This window comes from Panthera pardus, unplaced genomic scaffold (genome assembly GCF_024362965.1).
Source record: "Panthera pardus isolate Hobbes unplaced genomic scaffold, ASM2436296v1 HiC_scaffold_2, whole genome shotgun sequence".
NCBI classification, from domain to species: domain Eukaryota; kingdom Metazoa; phylum Chordata; class Mammalia; order Carnivora; family Felidae; genus Panthera; species Panthera pardus.
In genome coordinates this window covers 119,910,137-119,932,035 of record NW_026526765.1, presented here as the reverse complement: position 1 = coordinate 119,932,035, position 21,899 = coordinate 119,910,137, and the positions used below count along the sequence as shown (strand labels likewise).

The window sequence follows — 21,899 nt, the reverse complement described above, 5'->3', positions numbered from 1 at the left end:
CCCTCTCCCCTCCACCAGGCATATAATTTGAAGCTCAGGAAGGAAGAGGCCTTTGACAGCACAGCAGAGGAAGGGTACTGGAGGCATATTCCCTTCACACTTCCCTTTCCTGTCACCCCTACAAAATCTCTAGTGCCTAAACCATAACTTCCACTTACACAGTAGCCTCTGGCAGTTGTGCCTAAATGATCAAGCTATTGCATCCTGCCAGTCTAGCTGGTCCCACCTCCCTGTAGTGTCATCTGATGGAGAGTGGCTTGACATTTTGCAAGGTTTGCAAGGGCATTTGAGGGAAGCTCCTCTGAGTGCTTTCCTGGCCTTGTGCCATGCTCAGAGGCGAAAATTAAAAATGAACTAGCAGAAGGTTCCAAACTTGTTCATGCCCTTGAAGGCCAGCTGAGGTCTGAAGGGCGCTGTTACAGGAGCAGCTGAACACACCTCAGGCTCTCTGTGTCCAATGTTGAGATGCACCGCAGGGAACAGGGAACTCAAGAGCCAAAGGTGCTTGGTGGGGAGTTTTTATTTTTTTAGTTAGAGCCAAAGCCTACAAACACAACCTCCTGCCAACTGGATCTGTTTTGGTAGGAACTCTACCTAAAGCAAACTGCTGGGGCTTTTGACAGTGAATATGGCATAGGACACTGGACTGGTTGGGCTGACCAACTTTTAAAAAGATAAGAGTTGCCCCCTGACAGAGATGCCAGATTTGGCAAATGTTTTGCAAATAAAATGAAAATACAGAATATCCAATTATGTTTGAATTATAGATAAACAGCAAATGCTGTTTCTTATGATAAGTATGTCCCATGTACTATTTGGGACATACTTAGGCTAAAAAGAGCATTTCCCACTGATCTGAAGTTGTTTTTTAACTGGGTGTCTTATCCTTTATTTGGTGGCCCTAGTCCCGGGGACAGCAGTGGGAGGACATCTCAGAAGAAAAGACCCTCTCCTAAATGGTCAGTCAACTGTTAATCTCAGAAAAAAGCAAGGCCCTTTCTTGATCTTTGTTTTTATTTTTAATGGGTTATTGCATTGTCACTTTATTCAGTTCCCAAAGCTTAACATTAGTGGAAAATTTATTCCTTTTGAATAATAATCTTCAGCACCTGAGACCATTTCCTCTGCTCTCTTCTGCCAGATTACCCCAGTTGGCTTCCCTGGTTTGCCCATTTTGTCCCATTCCCTTTATTTAATGAAGTTAATAAGTAACCTCTATGAGAATCCCCTGGAAGAGCCTTGCCTCAGATGATCTTTCCCTCGCCTTTGATTTTCTTGCCCCCAGTCTCTGTTCTTCACCCACCTCCTGTTGCGCTGTCCTTAAGGGATAGTGACTCTGGCTAATGTCAACCGGAATCTCCTTCCACTTCCCTGGCTCTCCTTGCCTGCCAGTATGGGGTTTGGGCTGTTTTATCACTTTCTACAACCAGGCAACTCCTCCTCTCAGCTCCCACTGCCTCAAAAACAAAGACCAAAACAAACATTTTTCCCCTCCATGGAAAGTTGCACAATGGATGTTTGGCCCTTGCTGACAATATGCATACTTGGTTCACTTAGATCACAGAAGATGCCCCTTGTCCAGACTCCATTCTGACTTTAATGACAATTATCCCAGAAGAGCTGTTTTCCAGTTGAAACTAATGAATTATGATGGCTCTTCTTTCCTTCATCCCACATAGACCCACTTCATTTTCTCCCCATTTCCCAATTTTCTCCCACCTGGCTGCCATCTCTGGGCTACTAGAAGGCTAGGAAGAAGAACAGTAAACTGTGCCTAGCAACAAATTCTGGATACTCATTTATTCTGATCCTTGTGCACAACACACCTTTTAAGCTATCTCCTTCAGTTTTCATGGAGCCAAGACTAGAAGTTCTAGATGCCTGGTCCTAGTGTAGGTGTCCATCCATCCATGGCTCCTCTTTTCCAAAGGGAGGATGGATTTGGTGACTCAGAAGTACCAATTCCATGATGACCCAAGACCTCTGCCTCTTCTGATGTTGTCTGGGCTTACCTGAGACCAGCCCTTCCTCAGCTAAACCTCATTTGGCCACTAGAAATCAGTGTGCCCCAGGGTGTTTGGCTCCACTGACTCCTGGAGGCTTTCTGTTAGTCAAATGTAGCTAAAGTAAATATTATATCCCTGGAATAGTTGCTTAACCCAGAGGACCTACTTGTTCTTTTGTTATTCTGCCCCGGAGCCCCTAAATGTGCTTCTTCAGAGGTCTTAGAGATAGAAGAGATTACTTTTAGCAAATAAAGAGCTAACTTTGACTGTTAAGTGTCATTTCTATTATGACCCTTGAAAAGTCCATTGATCATTTGGAACTACTGGATATCAAAGCAAGGATTGATAGGTGGTAATAGGATTTATCACTTCTTAAAATTTACTCTTCAGAACACGAATTAGGAATCCGTGGCCCTTCAGTGAAATCCAGCCTACCACCTGTTTTTTCTAAGTAAAATTTTGATGGAACACAGCCATACGAATTCATTTACACAATGTCCATGGCTGTTTTTATGACACAAGGCAAAGCTGAGTAATTGCAACAGAGACCATACAGCCCACAAAGACTGGAATATTTACTGCTAGGCCATTTACAGCAAGAGTTTGCCAACTCCTGTTCTGGAACCGTGGTTCTCAGCTCTCTTGCACACTAGAGTCACTTGAAGAGCTTTTCAAAAATACTGATGACTATATTTATATCTGCAGGTTGGTATAGAATCCAGATGTCTGCATTTGTTAAGAGCTTCCCGGTGACTTTGATGCACGTATATATGTCATGTTCCCTCCCCCTTCTTCCTCTCCATACTCCCCACACACGTTCACGTAACTGCTCACACACACACCTTGTCTGTTCCCTGCCCTACCCCGGGGGTCGGGGAGTTCCACCTCTGGAATCCTGCTCCACCAGCCCAATGAGAGAAATAAGTAACATCTGGGAGAGCGAATGTCAGCCCATGGCCTAGAGCCGAAAAATGGCTTAGTTAGAATTTCTGCTTTTTGACTCACTGAGCATTGCCAATTTTCAACAAGGTCTTTTGGGAGTGTCCTCCAGAGCAAGTAGGAAGCCCTTTCCCCACCACCCTTTTCCCAAACTACTCCTGCTCCAAAAATGGGTCCCAGCCTGCACTCCCACCATTCAGGTGTCCTGACACCTAGGCAGAGTTTTAACGTGGCACAGAGGTGACCCCACAAGGCGTGTGGTTTCTCGGGGCTTACAGCTTTTCTCTGAATAATTCTCATTTTTCTCTGGTGACCTTTGCAACTCTTGCGCCTCATGTTTTGCCATCTGGCTGTCTTGTCAGGCTGTTGCCACAAGAGATAACTAGGTGGCTTGCAGGGAAGGGGAAGAAGAGAGATTAAATATCTGGGGCTTTCAGATGGTTTAAAAATACTGCTAAATAAACTCCTGTTTTCACACAGCACACCGTTCCGGAAGGCAAAAGCCTTATATGCCTGCAAAGCTGAACATGACTCAGAACTCTCGTTCACAGCAGGCACAGTCTTCGACAATGGTGAGTTTCTCATCCCTTTGCACGGATCTGGGCGGCGGCGGGGGGAGGAGGGAAGCTAATAAATAATTGCAGTTTTCAAAGTTCCTACCTAAAAAAAAAATGACAGTCTCATTGAATGAGTAAGACTGAAAAGAAGGGTGTGTGTGTGTGTGTGTGTGTGTGTGTGCACGCGCGCGGGCACGCTCCCTGGGGTCTCTTCCCAAAATACGCGAGAAGCAGCAGGACTTGCGGAGGCATTGTCAAGAGAGGACAGTGTGCTGAAGCCTTCACTTTGACTGAGGCAACCTCATGGAAGTGTTTTGGACATTAAAAGTGGATTGTACCTGCGCAGGACTCAGCCCAGCAACTTGGCAGTGACTTTGAGAGTCTGGGGGCTGTACAGAGGGTAGAAGTAACAGAGCTGAGAACAGGAGTCTTGTAAGTAGTCAGCTCAGGGCAGAGACTGAGGTACAGAATTTCTCATTGGGTTCAGTGGCATCCACCCTCCACAGGAGGTGAGGCTCGTCTCTGAGATGGCAGGGTACCCGGGGACCTCTGTGTCATTGAGCCCTGTTGCAGCCCTGCGTGCCCTCCCCTGAACTGTTGGGAAGTGTAGAGTGGACTCCCTAAGTCACATCTCTCTGCAGACTGCCAGCTGTCCTGCTCAGGTGTCCTGGTGTGAAACTGGATTCGTGGCACCTGCACCGTAGAACTGGGAACTAGTACTTACTCGATGAACCGTTTCCTGGTTCTTTTTGTTTGTTTTCCTCCCTAAACCAAGAAAAAGGCAGTATTTTTTTTTTAAGTGAGTATTGATGCCATAACTTGTCATAACCATTTACCAAAGAGAAAATCATGTTTCTAGGAAAAAGCCAGAGTCTCTGTTATTGCTGAGATTTTTGCCAGATGAACTTCTCCTTTAGGGTTCGTCTTTGTGGATGCTTGGGTGAAAGGGTATGTTTGTTTTGCCCAAAGGAGGAGCCCAGAGCAGCTGCCTGATTTCAGGAAGTGGACATTTTCTAGGGGTGCCTTCTTGACTTCAGGTGGGGTGGTGGCAAATTTCCTGAGCAAGGCTGAGTGAGTGCAGGTTGCCCAAGCACTCCCCTTCAGGGCTGAGTGCCTCACGTTGGCCTAGATCACACCTCCTGCCACCTGCCTGAGACCTAGAAATACAGGGCAGCCAAGGCCCCCACGTAGCACTGGCGAGCCTGAGCTCTAGATTCAGGCCACCAAAGCACAAGTCCTGGTTTGTGCCTCTGTGACCTGAAGCAGTGACAGCCTCTCTGTGCCTCACTTCTGTCATACCAGGGTAACAGACGGTTGCAGGGAAGAGTGGAGTGGTGCACACATCATATATTTAGTACTCAACACATATTAAGCATTCAACACTGTTAGTAGGATCATTGTCATCGTTTCACCTGTCCTAGGTAAAGAGCCTGCTGTTCTGACAGTTCACAGTGACGTGTTTACCTTTTTCCCTGATATGACCCAGGCCTGGCTCTTGGCTGGGCAGTAGGCACTACACCTTGACTCTCTTGAGTCGTGGCTGTCTTTACCAGCCTCACATTCTAAGCCAGAGCAGAGATGGACTCCTGGGGACATCCTTGATGGCATTCACACACGAAGGGACTGCCCCCTCTGTGTGCCCAGCCCCTGCATTCACCGTGGCAGAGATAATAATCAGGCATGGGGGACCGACTGGGGAACAGGCCACAGAGGTCACACTTGGGCCTTCTGAGCCAGTAGGGACAGGGGCAAGCTCTTAACTGTATGTGACCTGCTGGGCCCACGTCCTCCTTTATGGTTCCCCAAGCCCAAAAAGCACTGTCCTTAATTAAACCTTTGCTCCATTAACTTTCATTGGGGTGCCTTGCATACCAAAATATACCAACTGCCTGTCAGCAGCTGGAGTAATCAGGCTGACCTGAGGTGAAGCTGGTCCCCTGAAGGCTGTCCAAAGCCATGTCATTGACAAGTGTGCCCGGCCCGAATAGGCCCCTAGGTAGAGTCACAGCTCAGCCATCACATGACACAGATCTCACAACAGACAAACCAGAGCAGGCCGAATGCACAGGCTTCTGTGTCCTACTGTCAGCAGGGGTGGGGCTTCTGCCTGTAGAGGAGCAAGATTTGAGAGATTGCTACATTTACGGGTGAATCCAGAATTTAAAGTCTGTCCTCTAAACTCCAGTTCACTGCTCTTGTGGGCAAGGGGCTGCCTTGTTCCTATCAGCCATTCACTGTGACTGCAGAGAGGACCCCTGATCTCAGGGACAGAGTTGGTTTAAACTCTCAAAAGGTATGTGTATGTGTGTGCATCTTGTTTGTGACTCTTTTTCTTGAGTGCAGCCTCCTTGTATTTTTTTTTTCAAACCACTGTACTGAGATATCCACATACCATATAATTTACCCCTTTAAAATGTGCAATTCCATGGTGTTTTAGTAGATTCAGAGTTGTGCAGCCATCACTACCATCTAATTCCAGAGTATCTTCATTGCCCCGAAAAGAAACCCTGTGCCCTTCAGCAGTCATGCTCCACATATGCCGTGTCCTGCCCCTTTCAGCCCAGGGAACCCCTCATCTCCTTTCTGTCATTATTTATTTGCCTGCTCTGGATATTTCATGTAAACCGGATTATACAGCGTGTGGGCTTTTTGTCAGTGGCTGCTTTCACTCAGCATAGTATTTTCAAGGCTCATCCCTGTTGTATGTAGCATGCGTCAGGACTTCCTTCCGTTTTACTGCTGAGTAATCTTCCCTCCTGTGGTATAACACGTTTTATTTATCCATTTGTTAGTTGATAGCATTTCGATTGTTTCTACTCTTTGGCTGTTAGGAGTAATGCGGCTGTAAACATTTGTGTACTGATCTTGGTGAGGACCTGTGTTTGCTGTTCTCTTGTTGATAGACCTAGGTGGGGGAGGGGCCCCCTAGATCACACAGTAACTCCGTTTAATAGCTTCAGGAGCTGCCAGAGTGTTCTTACGAAGGGATTGTACCGTGTCATCTTGCCACCTGCCTCCATCTGACAACATGTGAATCCTCTGTTTAGATTGGTTTGGCTGGTGATATTTATCATGCCCGATTTTTAGAAAACACTACATATACCTCATTATCCCCCTCCCTTTACCTGGGAAATTGGGCATTAGGGGAGAAAAAACGGTTAGCACTTTAGGCAAAGATCACTTCCCTTGTTCTGTCTCCTGCTAGTTTCTTGGTGGAGACTTCAGGTAAGAGCCATTTAAGTTGGATGTTCTGTAGCTGTCAGATTGAATCATCAGACCAATTGGAAGGAAGTTTCCTAATGACAGGCTTAGGGAGTTGTGTGTGTGTTGTCTTTCTCAGCATCAAGAAGAAGGGATGAGGAGGAAGAAGAAGGAGGGGCACCCTGAGGGGAAAGTCTGTTGTTTCATAATGATTAATCTCCAAGCCTTTGGATTCCAGGAGCCTGTGCTGCAAATGTGAGCTGTGCTGTTCAGTCGGCTTTGGGACTTTGTGCAGTGGGGAATGGATGTGCATTACTCGGAAATAACTCCACTGTCAGCCCTTGCCAGCCTACTAGGAAATAGCATATTTCACCAAGAGCGCCTTAGTTAGTAACGAAAGAGAAAGAGAAATAACTCATGTTCCCAAGAACATTAGTCATTTTATGGCAGTGTGATTAGCGATACCTGGAAAATGCACACAGCATTCACTAAAATTGGGTTCTTGGGACAATTTGATCAAGATTTGAGATGGGCTGGATCCATTCATTGCCAAGATATGGGATCCGGCATGAGTGCAAGACCCACTCTGGGCTGCCCCAGGTTTCCTTCAGAGACAGAGAGCATCCTCCCAGGGGATCATGGGTTGCTCTACCAGTGGGGTTGTGGGGGAGGGTCCTCAGTGGAGTCTTTTGGACCCCCCAGCCGTGCCTACTGCCAAATCCAAACACAAGCCCAAGCCACCTCCATCTCTCACCCAGCTGTTTCCACCAACTGCCAACACAGACTTGTCATGTCCACTCTTGCCCCCATAACCCTTCCCTACGCAGCAGCCAGAGCAATGTTTGAAAATCGCATCATGTTATTCTCCTTCACCTATCCCAGTGGCCTCCTGGTCCTCCGAGAATTGCTGATCGGCGTCTCCACGGTCTTGTTCCTGCCCCCTGGCCCTTCCCTTCCTCACTTGATACGCTGCAGCCTCGCACACTTTCCCTATGTTCTCTGCTAGGGTTAGCAAACTATGACCTGCTACTCAAATCCAGCCCACTGCCTGTTTTTGTAAATAAAGTTTTGTTGGAACATAGCTACCCATGCCTTTTTGTCTACATGTTAGCCATGGTGCTACAATTGCAGAATTGAGTAGAGACACACATTTACAGACTGGTTCTTTGAGAAAAGGTTACAGACCACTGTTCTGAAATCATAGCAGGCTTTTCCCGACCTTAGGGCCTTTGTACTTGCATTACCCACTGCCTGGCTAGCTCCTTTAGATCATTTAGGTTTTAGCTTTTTGAGCTCCTTCCCATACCCACATCCCTATCCCAGTCTCTTTCTCCTCCTTCATCACTACCTAAAATTATGTGCTTATTTACTGATACGTTGCCCCTTTCCGAGCGCAGAATCTTTTCTGCTTGCTTTGTACCGTGTGCAAGGTCCTAGCTTAGTGTCTGGCACAGGGTAGATGCTTGATAAACACTTGTTACATGAGTAAATATATTCACCTACACAGGGATCTGTGCCTCTTCCAGCCAGTGCTTCTTCCCTTAGGGACAGCCAGCCACTAGAGACCTTAGTCACATGCTTGTTCCTTTTCCACAGTGAGAAAAGGAAAGGAGAGAGCATGAGTTGTGTATACAGGGGTGTATGGAGCATAGATGGATGAAGCTGAAAATGCTTGGCAGGAAGCACATCCACGTCAGGAGCTGCTTGTATTATTTGCTTGCTGGGCTGGAGAGCTGCCGAGGCAGCTCACTGCAGTGGTTCGTGTGTTTATGTGGCACATTGGACACTGGTATAGTTCAGAAAGTTGGGCATGGGCTCAGTTGAGCTCAGTAAGTGCATACGAACACTGTTAATATCCAAAGCTTTGGGCTAGGCAAAAGCAGTAGTGGTTAGACCACAGAGTCTGGGGTCAGATATCCCGGATTCACATCGATCTCCATCATCTGCCAGCTGTGTATTTAGGGGCAAAATGCTCAACGTCTCTGAGCCTCAGTTTCTTATCAGTAAAATGAAGATAATAGCAGAACTGAGTCCACAGTCATTCTGAAGGTGAAAGGAGATGAGGCAGGCAAAGCCCTTAGCAAAAGACCCACCACTTGGGATGTACATATGTATGTGTATGTGTATATGTATCATTCTTATCCCCAAAGACCACATTCTCTGGTTGAATTAGAAGCATAACGGGCTTGGTCTCTGGAGTCAAAGAAACTGCGTTCAAATTCTAGTCATACCATTGTGATACTGCACAAATTAATTTACCTTTCTGAGCCTTAATTTTCTCATTTGTAAAATATGGATACCAAGATACAAGCTAGGATCTTTAAGATCAAAGAAATTGACGTATATCCAAACCTCAGCAGCCCATGGCTGCTTCCCAGTCACTATTTCTAGGTGTTAGCTTCTATCATAATTGACAGTCAGAGGGGAGTCATTGAAGAATATTGAGTGATACGGCACAGACTAAAACATCCTAAAAAACTAGTAAAGGAAGCAATGCATAACACATTTGAACAGCGTTAACAGGACCCGTGAATAACGTGTGGAATGTGCTATGAGCATTCCAGGAGTTTGGAGAAAAGAGGGAGCAGGTAGACTGGATTCCGTGCTGGTGTTTCTGAAGGAGGTAGGGCTTCAGCAGAGTCGAGAAGTGGGAGGAGGGGAGACAGAAGACAACAGCAGGGCAAAGGGCATCTGATGTTGCTTCCCCTCCTCCATCCATAGGTGAGAATTTGCACTTTCTTATGACCACCCTCATTCCAGAGGCATTTGGGCACAGAAAAGTCATAACCCTTACCTTTCTGTGATTAAGGTAAAAATAACAGATCCCTGGGAGCACCTGAGTGCCTCAGTCAGTTAAGTGTTCGACTCTTGATCTCAGCTCAGGTCTTGATCTCAGGGTCGTGAGTTGGAGCCCTGCATTGGGCATGAAGCCTACTTTAAAAATAAAATAAAGTACATATCCCTGGGCCTCACTCCTAGGGATTCTCTTTTAACAGGTGTGCCACGCGGCCCAGTTTTAATAACCATGCAGGTGATTTGGATGCACATTGTTTGGTGCCAGGCCTTAATAAGCCCAGCTCGAAGCCCCCAGCGAGTCAGCAGACTGACCAGAAGGCTTCACTGTCCCCTGTCCTAACTCTTGTTCTTCGGCTTGGAGGGGCCTCCTTTGTCCTCTCTCATTCATCCCTTACTCTGCAAATCCCATTTTTAATGTTTTTAGTTGTTAGCACCTCAGCACCTGAGCTGCATTTGAACAGCTGGCCAGGAAGGGAGAATGTCTGAAAGAGAGAGACTCAATGTATCCAGTGGAATAACCATTCAACTAGGAGCTTTGCTGTAAACTGGGAGGGGTCTTAATTTTGTTTTTGTTGTATATGGTTGGTTGGTTGTTTGGTTGTTCTTTCTAGGTCTTTTATTTTGGGGAGTGAGTTTGTTTGTTTGTTTTGCTTTTGAACATTTGAGGTTTTCCAAAGCTTCAGTGGGTATTGAGATCAGGCGCTCACCAAGATTTTACCAGGAGAGAGCCTTGTTGACTCATCCAAATGATACAGGATCCCCTATTGACAAATTCTGGCTCTCTGCTGAGTGCTTTCTCCATATTGACTCCTGGCACTGGAGTTTTATTATAATCACTTTATAGGTACAAAAAAATTCAAGTGATCTTAATTAACATTGTCAGCCGGATGGCTGGGCAGAAGGCAGTGGTGTTTGGGTGCTAGTATCTTCAGGATAAGTTGAGAGAGCTTCATCGTTGGAGAGACCAGGTTGCTTTTAAGTTGTGTTGTATTCTCCCATGCTCTTCTCTTCCAGACTCCTCTGTGTGGATGTCATGAATCCAAAATACCCTTAGTATTTTTGGTTTATTCCTGAAGTCTACTGATAGAAAATTATGTAAGCATTTTGGAGGCCAACTGATAGATGTTTGACCTTGTCTTTTCCTGAAGAAGCATTCAAGATTACCTTGACACTGACCTTCCTGAAGCCTCACTGTGTGTTCTTTCGCTGCTCGCCCATTGCTTCCTTTGGTTTCTGTTCTTGCTTCTTTCCCTACAAACTGAAACTAAAGTTATGTAGTAGCAATGGGGGCGGAAATGCTTTTCTAAAACAAGCTCAGGAAGTCACTTAATTAGCCTAGGAAGGGAATAGGGGAAAATTCATTCTTTACGAACAATCTCAGAAAATTGGAGTTTTCCTAATACATTAAGAGCAAATGCACTGCCTTTCCCATTAAGAGTGATTTGTATTTTGCCAGTTCACAAGCATGAACACCGTGCCCCTGCCATCTCCAGGTCCCATGATTCCTTCTCTCTTTCTTCCTGCTATTGGACTTTGCAGCCTCAATTGGATTTTATGTAATCTTTACAGTATCACAGTAGTCTCCATGAAGATGGATTGTGATAGCACAGAAATGGGGTAGATTTCTTGGATATCGAAAAATCAAAGAGACAGAAATTTTGAAAGTTACAAGAGAAAGAGGAAGAAGACAGACTTGAGTCTTGTATGTAGGAGGGAGGAAAATTCTAGAGAACAGGAAAGAAAAATAAGAAAGGGTATGGGCGGAACAGAGAGGGGGCTATTCAAAGACTATAGATTGCCCAAAGAAAGGTGGGGAGATTTGTAGGAAGATTAGAATCAGAGGGTAAGGATTTAAGGGAAAGTAAAATGCATAATTAGGTTAGTGAAATGCATACTAGATACCTTTAAAAACTAGTTCTTAGCATTCCTCCATGGGTACTCCACTTGGCACATAGGCATTACTGGGTAGATAGATGGGTACATGGATGGATGGATAGATGGATGGATGGTTAGATAAATTTATGGATGGAACACCATAACCGACTTCTAACCTCAAAAGGAAAAATCTGTCACCTCTTAATAGTTTAAGCCAGCAACTTCAGAAAGTCTAGGAAACTCCACAAATTGTATGCAAAATTTTGAATGGCTGTGTCTATTTCCCTTTTTTTTTATTATAGAGAACTTTCAAAATGACCTTTATCAGAACGCTTATGTCCCACAAGAAGTTAAGAACCCCTGGTCTAAACAAGTCCTGGAAACATGTAACATAACAGGCGACCGCACTCATTTGTTCTCTCACACGTCCACCACCTCCCCTATCTGTAACGTTTTCTCGCTGTCTCTCTCCCCTCTTCCTGTACAGTTCATCCATCTCAGGAGCCTGGCTGGTTGGAAGGGACTCTGAACGGAAAGACTGGCCTCATCCCTGAGAACTACGTGGAGTTCTTTTAACCGTGGGCCCCAGCAGACCTGCTGAGCTTTCCATGGTATCCATGACAACCGCTGATTGCAGTGTTGGAGGCCGTTTCTCTTTGCCACTGAGAAATTCAGGGTGACTGACTCGGTTACTACCTGTCAACGCAAATGTTTCTGTGAACTCTGGAGCACCCATCCCCATGACCATGGCAGCTGGCATGCGGTGATACTGCAAGGAACAGAAGGAAATCAGCAGTGGAGACCATTTGATTCTGATAACCGAGAGAACGGCTGGCAAAGCCATTCCTCTCCTTTAGCGCCCTAAATAGGGAGGATTCATTTGTTTCAGCAGTCATCCAAACCCCCAACCTTCTGAGAAAGGAAGTAAGAAAGATGTAAGTAGTCCTCAAGAGCATGCAGTGTAGCTTAAGTCTGGCAGGGCTGGGCATTGGCTGAGACCCAGGCTGGGCCCGTTGCTTCTGTTTACAGTAGACACTCTCTTTACCCCACCTCCAAATACTTGAGGCCCACAGTGCTACAGGCAGCTGGGTCTGTCTGTTTGCATGCAGGAGGGAGAGGGGTTATGGCACTGTTTACGTAAAATGCAATCTCTCACCATCTCCAGGCAGCCTCGGCCAAGCATCGGCAGAATTCAGCTCAGTCCCCTCTTGCAAGGGGAACACACACACCCCACGTTCCCCCTCCCAAGCTAGGAACTTCTCTGCCACTGAGGGCTGCCATCACCTCGTAACCACGGCAACCCAACCTACTCTGAAACCAAACCAAAAAAATAACACACTTTTTGCATGATTTTTTTTTTTTTTCTCCCTGCTTTATGGTCATTTTTTGAATGGTTTTCCAACAACCTGAAGCAGAAGGGCAAGGAATTAGAGTGGTCTGCTCGGGGCAGACAGAATGGCAGCTGGGAACTCTTCCCTTTCTGATGAATTTCAGCAGCATCAGGATATATTTGGAGCAAACTCTAGTAACCTCTTGAGATTAAATTACATACAGGTTTAATATTTCTGTTCTTCCATGCTTTATAGGGGGCAGTATACTGCTTCTCCACAGGTGACATCCTCCCTTTGACTTGTTCCATCATGGTCTCCCATTCCCGTCCCTTCCCCTGCCCTCGCATGCCTGTAGTCCCTCACTGACCAGCCCTGTGGCAGTACCCTGCGCTGCTGAGCACTGGTGCCCTGGTGGCTTTCAGGGGTGATTTCAGGGCTAACCCTGTGGCCTGTAGTTTTAAAGGACATATGTGTTCACTGCCACTCAGAAAAAGGGAATTGTTTCTCAGGCTTTTGAGGCACAAGACTAATAGTATAAGCCATTGTGATTCAGGAGGCATGGAAAGATGGAATGGGTACCTTCTGAGAAAGAGAGTTTCCTGGTCCAGAAGGGGCCGGGTCTTCTGGAAGATTACCTGGGGTGGGGAAGTTGGGCCTGGACATTTCACATTCACTTGGCCTTCAAAGAACAGAGTTCTCAGTGTCTTCTGCATTCGAATGTCCTTGCAAGAGTGACTCTGGGCAGACAGACTCCAAATTGATGGACCGTCAGGCTCCCCAGGAGCCCCTCGGAATGGCAGCATTGTTCCAGAGTGTTCCCCGCTTCTGGAATTCCTGTTTAGGGAAGCTTAAAGAAGAAGAGAAAAACTTGAATTGTGTTGAATTACTGTATCTTTTACTTTTTTTTTTAAAGATAAACTTGTAAATAGAGTGATTTGAAATATTATATGGCAAAGTTTTATATTTGATATTCTTGAAGCTAGTCGCTGTCGCTCCACACGTTTAAGCTCTGGTTGTTGAAGAGGTGTGTGTATGAGGGAGCAACCGGGGGCAAGGTCATCCCCTCTCTGGCCTTGAGAAAGGAGAAAACATTTCTATACACTCTCTGCTGGCTCTGGTTGGTGGGCATGACTCACTGATGGTGTTCAGTCTTCTTTATGCAAATGTGTTTTTGAGCTTTTCTTGGGCTTTGAATTTGGAGAGAGAAAGAGCATTTTCAGGCAATGAATGTTTCAAAGAACTCTTGCTGGGTAGTATGAAGCAGCTCAGGATTCACATAGGTGGGGCTAGGAGTTAGATTTTGTTTTCCATGTTTCTTCTCAGGTGTATTTCTTGGTACCCCAAGGTGTCAGGACAGAAGGTGTTGGGATAGTTGCATGTTCCTTATATCTAACTCCTCGGAACATCTTTAAGGCTGTATACATGAGGCCGAGCTATTTTGTAAATGTTGTGTGTGTCTTAAGTTCTAGGAAAAACTGGCTTCTTAGGATCTTTGGTCCTCAGTACACTGCTGCTTTCCCTTCCCCTAAATACTTCCCTTCCTGTTCATCTCACATTTCCTGTAACCCCAAAATAAGAGAAAAACTCTACAGAGGGATAGAGGTTGCCGTGACAGCTTTAGAGATGGTTTGAAATTTTAGATATGGTGATTCCGTTCATCAGCTCAAGGATTTACACAGCGGTGGTGCAGGACCTCATCCAGCAGCAAGCAAAACACTACCACTGAATCAGGGAATAAGCACTGAGACTGGATAAGACCAAGAGAAGACTCGGGAAAGCTCTCACTGCAAACCCAAGAAGAAAGAGAATACACAAACCGGCTCCACATACTCCCTGCAGACCTTGGACAGCTCAAGGGTCTGTTCAGTGGGGCCTGAGGGGGCAAGCCTACTCTGTGCCACTGTGCGTCCTAAATAGAAAGAGCTCAAAATATTGTTGTTAACACATTTGTCGTTTCGAATTGTCACCTGCCACACTGGAACCTTAACTAGAGCTAACCTAGGGGAGCAGAAGGCCCAGGCCCTGATTTGAGGAGCTCCTCGCTAAAGCATCACTGTCGACACTTGGCCCCAGCTCGACTGCTCTGAAGCTTGTCCCTCCCTCCTCAATTGGCCCTGATCTGAAGCTGGAGGGAAATGGAGCTGTTGCCAACCTGCATTTTTCGGTAGACCCCTTCCCAGCTTCCCTGTAGCCATGCTGGGCATGTGACAGATGGCTGCTCTCCTTCCTTTCCCCAGCCAGGCTCACCTCCTCCCCATTTGCTACAGAACTGGAGAAACCTTTCAGAATGTGAGCCAATAAATAGGGAAGGAATTGGAAGACCAAAAATAGATTTTACCTTCTCTATCATCCCTGTCCCCCCCCCCCCCCCGGCCCCTAATTCTGCTGAATAGGGAACTTGAGGGCAGATGAGAAGAATGAACTAGGTACCGGAGTGGAGGACTATGGACCAAGATCCCCGAGCTCTCCACGGAACCTTGTGTTTCTTTTGTAAGGCCCTGGGATGAGGCATCCAGAGCCTGAATCTTTTCTTGGGCATATGAGCAGTCTGTCCCTCCTCCTTTGGGTACTCAAAGAATTCCATGGCTACAGAAGGCCATGCTGTGAAAGAAGTAGTTTCAAATCCCTGCCCCTAAGCAAGTAAATTCTTGACTTGCTCAAGACTGATGATATTCTCTCCTGTTTTCAAAAATCAGTGTATAGAGATGGACCCTGCATAGCACAGCCTTCTTTAATACCCTATAATTGGAGCCAGTTTTTCACTTAATGTTTTGAGTGTTTCTACCGCCATTATGTGTTTACCTCTGCCAGACCAAACAAACTCAGTGTAATTCTAGTTCATCTCCTTTTGCTGAGTGCTCTTTTGGATGGAGAGGCAAAGAGAAAGAAAATAAGCCATCAAGTATTGGCAGATTGGCGTTAGCAGGACAGAGCCATGCTAGTGACAAGATCATTTCAGGCATTTCCAGGACTCCAGGGTTGCACGTGCATTCCTGTAGCTCAGAGGGAAATCCTTCTATGACCTAGGTCTCCTGACAACAGCAACTCCAGTCACTCCAGAAGTTCCGTCTTGACTACAGAGACTGCCAAATCACCCATGGTTGAAGGGTAGGGAGACAGAAATAATTGGCTAAAGGTAATTTGATCCCTTATTCGTGACTATTTACTGGTACCTTTCATTCTCTGGCTTCTGTTGCCAAAACCAAGTTGGGACCAACAGTTTTACAGACACAGGAGTCCCAGGTACAGCAGTGGCCACCATGGTACCCACAGCATGTTGCAGTGCAGAATGTTTGATGAGCAACCGTATTACCCAAGTAGGTAGCCACCACTGAAGAAACCAAATAGCTCCCTGACTTAAAAAGGAATGTCCTGGGTATTCTGTTCTGAGTTATCTGTCATTTTCTGGCAAACTTGATGGTAATCAGTTACCTAGACAACCCTGCCCCACATGTCTTTTAAGTCAACTGGGTGTCCTCTGACACACCCTTTGCTGGTGTTTAAAAAATGTATCTTGTGTGCAAATGCGTTTGGCAGCCACGCTGATCTGCTGAGTGCTGAACCACTTCTCTGTAATTGTAGCATCAAAATGACACCAGCAGAGCAATGAACCTTGCACAATCCTACGGCATGCCTGAGACAAGACTCCGACAAGTAATAATTAGCTTTTTTCTCCTTTCACCGCCTACGGTCCTTGTGTAACTGAAGAACTTCTCACAGCACAGGGAGAGACCATATAGAGAATCCAGATGTCCTTCAGAGCCACCAGCCCTTGCTCACATGTGGTCTCCCGATGGAAGCACTTGTGTTCTAGGGTGAAAAGGTATTGGATGTGAAGTAGTGCCGGGAGCAGACACAAAGTAAGAGGTGAACCACGTTGAAGATCTTAGGATTGTTTTTACAAGAAATAAATATAGTTCTCAATAGGGAAAAATACATCACAGAGGAAGTTTGCAGCTAATAGTTTCGCAAAAGTTTTCCAGGACACTACAAGATGGAAACATCTTTCAAGAAGGTGGAATACTGTAGGGAGCAAAGGCTTGGCACAGTCTCAGTCCCATATAAGAAGAGCAGTTAGTAGTATATGAAAATTCTCTTGAGCGTAGTCAGAACCAGAGTATTGATAATCAAAATGTCAAATTTACCTGGAGCGGTCCCGGAGAGGTCAAGACATTGTACATCCCTTTCTACAAAGTTGTTCTGACAGACACCTACAGATAGCTACCGTGGGTATCCGAATGCCAGGGTCAACCTTATACCTGTGAAAAGAGGTTCCTCTGTTGATTCTAAAGCATCTGCGTATTAGTATGTGTTTGTGTATGTAAAGCACACATCTACATAGGCAAAGATCCAGACTCTTCCATAAGCTGGCATTTGCTGAGCCTTTGGAGCCTTTAAGAGTTAGAAGTTGGGAGTTAGAGAAACGGCAGGCTGTTGACTATAAAAATGACAAAAGATGTAAATTAAGTGCCATTTTAAAACTTCGTATTTATCAAATGGTTACTATCCACAGCTATATCCCTTATTCACTTATTAAAAGTCGTGTTGAAAAACAGATCAAACTCGTAAACCTGTAGTCGCTAATACTAGGCTAGCGCTCACAAGCACTCTCAAAGACATTTTGTCCATATTTTGGAGAAGAAACTGTTTGCATGTTTAACTCATAATTTAGGCTACCTTTGAGTATACTGCAAAGTGCTGTGTGATACAATATCAATAAAGTACTTAAAAGTGGCACTTTAAATTTTTTTAAACCGTAAATAATGCACTGTTTTAAACTTCAGTTCAGTATTGAATATTGACTGCTGTGTAAAATCCAATTCTGTCATTAAAAAGTAATTTGTGACTAGACTAGAACTTGTTCCCTGTCATTAGTAATAATAGTCTTGCCATGTTGAGGCTTTTTGAAAAATGTGCTTTTGCGTCACTAAGGCTATCTATAAAGACAATACGGTTCCTGTCGAGTGGCCTCTGAAACTTGGCTTTCTTTCATTTGCTTGGTTTATGTGACAATCCTTATGAAACGAGTGGAAGTATGATTTTTGAATTAAATGACTTTTCCATTTGGTGGCACGTTTGTTTCTGGAGTTTCTCATAAAGTTTTGGCCTGATACGTATTTTCGTGTTTCTTCAAGTAAGAGTGTGAAGACCTGCTCACAGGTCCCAGATCTGAGCTCCTGCGGTTTACTGGTAATAACTACAGTGCTGATTTTTGACCTGCTTTGGGGAGCTCTATTTCCTTTAGGAAAGGTCTAATGCTAGTGAACTTGAGGAGGAACTGTTAAGCATGTTAAACAAATTAAGCCCCAACAAGTCATCTTCCACTTAACATTTTTTAATTTTTATTTATTTATTTTGAGAGAGAGAGCCCAAGCAAGGGAGGGGCAGAGAGAGGAAGAGAAAGGGAGTCCCATGCCGGCTCTGCACTGCCTGTGCGGAGCCCGACGCGGGGCTCGAACTCACCAACTTGAGCCGAAACCAAGAGCCGGACGCTTAACAACTGAGCCACCCAGGTACCCCTCCACTTAATGTGTTCGACTGTGCCTCCTGTGGAAGACATAATTGTTTTTATTCTTCCTGAATTTGATTTTCTAATCACCTCTTTTGTGGAAGTTCATTAACACAATGTGGGCTAATCCAAGAGCCACCACACAGACAGTCCTACCACACAGCTGGGTGTGTCCCACAGGCTTGTAGAGCATTTGTTTAGAACTTGTAACATGTCCCAGGCCAGCTCCTATTACTGAGCCTTCTCATTCATCATGTCCCTACCAGACACATTCAGAGCTGCAGCCTGGGACCCAGCTTTACAACTGGCTCCCAGCTTCTGTGGGGAGAGCAGAGGGCTCACAAGGAGAGGGCAGGGGGAAGCTCTCCTAGTGCCTGGTTTTGAGGGGGTGTCCTCTTGAATGTGTGGGTCACACATGAGACGCCTTACACTGTGCTCATTTGTTACTTAAGAAGGCACTGACTTACCCCTGGGGACAGCACAGCTTTGCAGCACTGCCATCTCTGGGCTTACACCTGCCCTGGAAAGTTCTCCAAGCATCTGAAGCCTCCTACATGCGTGAGGTCACACGACACCCAGGTGAGACCTTCTGAGTGGCACACGTGTGTCTGATGGCCATCATCGGGAACATGAGATGTATGTATCTGTGTTACCTGTGTCCTTGGCCTCTCCAACAGACTTTGCAATCACTTCACCCTTCGCGTCTTTCCCACAAAAGGTTTTTATTTTAACTTTGATTCTCAGAGCACAAACTGCATCACACCTTGTGGCTGGTTTGGTGTTTTTTTCACTTGTTAGCTCTGGCTGCATGGTTGGTTGTAAGAGCACCTTGGTCACAAAAGGGCTTGATGGACACTTGAAATGAGGTAAATGAAAGATTTGCTTAGACCCCAAACATGTCTGCTTTGTCAGGAATAAAATCCCGGCTTTAATTCCTTCTTTTCTCAATTCTTTCAGTCTTCACACATCTCTCCTACCCAAATGTGTCAGTGTCACTGGCTTGCCCTGCTTTTAATAACACCAAGCTAAGCTGCAACTAATGATGGTGGGGTATGCAGGATCACCAGTTGGGCCTGTGTGGCAGCCGAGGGAGCCTCTCTCTAGCCAGTGGAGTAAGTGCTTAATAAGTGAGTGAGGCTCCTGCATTGGGAGGGCTCAAATATCCGTGTGCTGGGAGGGGCTACATCCTTCACAGTGACCCCCCATTCCCACCCTGCACCCCCAGGCAGCAGCAGGCGGTGGAGGCCAAAGCAGGAAGTCTCTAATTAGAAATGATCAAAACCACGTCCCTCTCTATCCCACCGCGCTTAGCAAACCTGTCACACTATGCATCCCATCTCCCGTAATTGACCCCGTGAGGCTGGCCCCAGCCTCTGTTTGCTAAAACCCAGGTAGGTAATAAGCCTTCACAAGGCCAATCGGCAAATTAGTCAAGACTTGAATTCATTTGGGGCTTTAGGTACAAAATCATATTTTACCTTCCAAGTCTTGTGCCGACCCTAATACTAAAAATTTGTTTTTCTGACGCTGTGCCTCTATCTCCTCTTTGAAACTGTTTTCCTAAGTTAGCAGAAAGATGTTTTTTAAATGAACTTTTTCTGCCTTCTCTGAACCTTTCTCAGTGAAGAAGCTTGCCTCACCTTTATTAGATGCAATGCAGTCATGACAATAAAGGGTAGCCTGTCGGTTCCTACCTTTTCTCCTCTCACACCATTTTGCTCCTTCGTAGTACTTTCTGCCTATAAGCAACTCACTTTTCATCGTAAGATGTTTGATGTCATCCTCCTCTTAGTAAACAGCTCAGCAGGGACAGAGACCAGGTCTTGCTCACCCATGTCTACCCAGGACCCAGCCTGGGGCCTGGCAGCTGGGCTGGTGACCAAGTGACAGCCTAAAAGCACTGCTTTCCACTCTAGTTCCTCCTCCCTATAGTGCTTGACAGTTCTTATTGAAAGAAAGAAGTTGGGTGTCATTAGACTTGGTTACTTGGACACAAGATGACTTGGTGACCTTTGGCAAGCTACTCTGTTTGCTCCTGTCCTGGGATTTAGGCTTGGTGGAGGGGGACTTCCCACCCTCCATTCAGGCGCACACAGCCACATTCTTTCCCAGCCCGCTCGCTGGTGCTCGGTACAAGAAGCCATCTGGATAACCAGCTGACCGAGAGCCAACGACCCTTCACTGTCATCTGAGTTGCTGCTGGGTGGTTTTATGAACTTCATACCAGGCTCAAGGCCTGCCTTCAAGCAAAGCCACATCAGAATCACCCCCACCCAAAAAGTATTCTAATCTGAAGACACTTCCAGGAAATTCCACACTGTCCCCTGGGAATTTGGTCTGACATTTAACACTCTCACTAAGGGAATTCTCTGTGTCTAACTGAAGTTTCCCATGATGCAGCTTATGTCCATTTCCTTTCCATTTTTCCTTAGAGTGGAGAACCACTGGCCTCATTTTTTCAGAGAAGTCACCTTCCATTTCTGTGCTTCCATTCAGCAAACACTTCTTGACCATCTCTTAGGTACCAGGAGCTACTAAGTCCAGGATATATAAGACCTAACCTCTGTCCTCAAGGGACTCACAGTTGGTCTCAGTGACAGGCAAGTATAAGAGAAGTCACATTTGCCATGTGGTATTGCCACACCATGTGTGGAATGTAGTCCCGGGCTCCAAGGCAGAGTGGTCCTTTCTGTTTGGGAGAGAGGTACCAGAGAAAGCTTCACAGAGTAAGTCACGTTGGATAGGGATCTGAAAAGGTGGAGAGGAGTTTGGCATCTAGTCCATTGGAGAAGTGTCCCATGCTCAAGGACAGCAAGGACCAAAGCATGAAGGGGAGAGAGAGAGAGAGCCAGAGGTGAGTTCAATGTGATTGAAGCCCGAGGAGATGGGAGACTACTGGAAAACTAGGCTGTACTGTCCACCCTCACCCACCCCCTGCGTTAGCCTCTGTTTTCTCCTGATGACCAACAGCATCACCTAATATGTGTTATTGTCTTACTAGGTACCGGACGCTATTCTACGTGCATTACCTCCCTGAATCCTCAAAATCTGTGAGTGAAGTACCATAATTACCCCCATCTCATAGATGAGGAAACTGAGGATGAGGGAGGTCACACAAGCCAGGGAGTGGTGGAGCTTTCAGCATATGTGTGCATTTAGAGTCCATATGCTCTTGATTTTTTAAAATTTCTTTATACACACATGATTTTACATAAATGTGTCAGCATTTTTTTAATTGCATGGAAGCTTTTCCTTCTTTTTTTGTTTTTTTGTTTTTGTTTTTTTGCCTTGGTTCTCCCATCCCCTACCTAAGCATCTTCCCTTGTAACAACCAACATCAACAGCCTCATTAAGGCCTCTTCAGCAGCGAGCCCTTCAGAAAGGGCTCTGGCAACACATTCTCCTTCAAACACTCAGCTTTGGTTCTGCATTGGCCAGAATAAGAGCAGGATATGTTTTCATTAAAAACTTTCTTTTCTCCTAGGAACCCTTTTTCACTCATCTTGAGTGAATAGTTTCCCCATTTCTGGAGCTCTGTGCAGACACCCCTGGGTAGCCCCACGGACTCCAGCTGCAATCTTTGGCTGATCGCATCCTCCTTGAGGACACTGCAAGGAAGCAGCCCCTGCAGAAGACCCAGCCATGTTTTGTTGGCTGGAAATACATAGTGTGCACATTTTTTAAA

General features: G+C 45.8%; 1 protein-coding gene across 1 annotated transcript in view; it reads left to right on the top strand.

The window, feature by feature from the left end:
• The window catches only part of ARHGAP26 (Rho GTPase activating protein 26), a 422,696-nt gene extending 404,918 nt beyond the window's left edge, over positions 1 to 17,778 (top strand). The window contains 2 exon segments of the mRNA XM_019424560.2: positions 3,426 to 3,517; positions 11,862 to 17,778. Of these exon segments, the coding sequence (XP_019280105.2) occupies positions 3,426 to 3,517; positions 11,862 to 11,950 (181 nt within the window). The 3' untranslated portion in view covers positions 11,951 to 17,778.
• Positions 17,779 to 21,899: the final 4,121 nt, after the last annotated feature.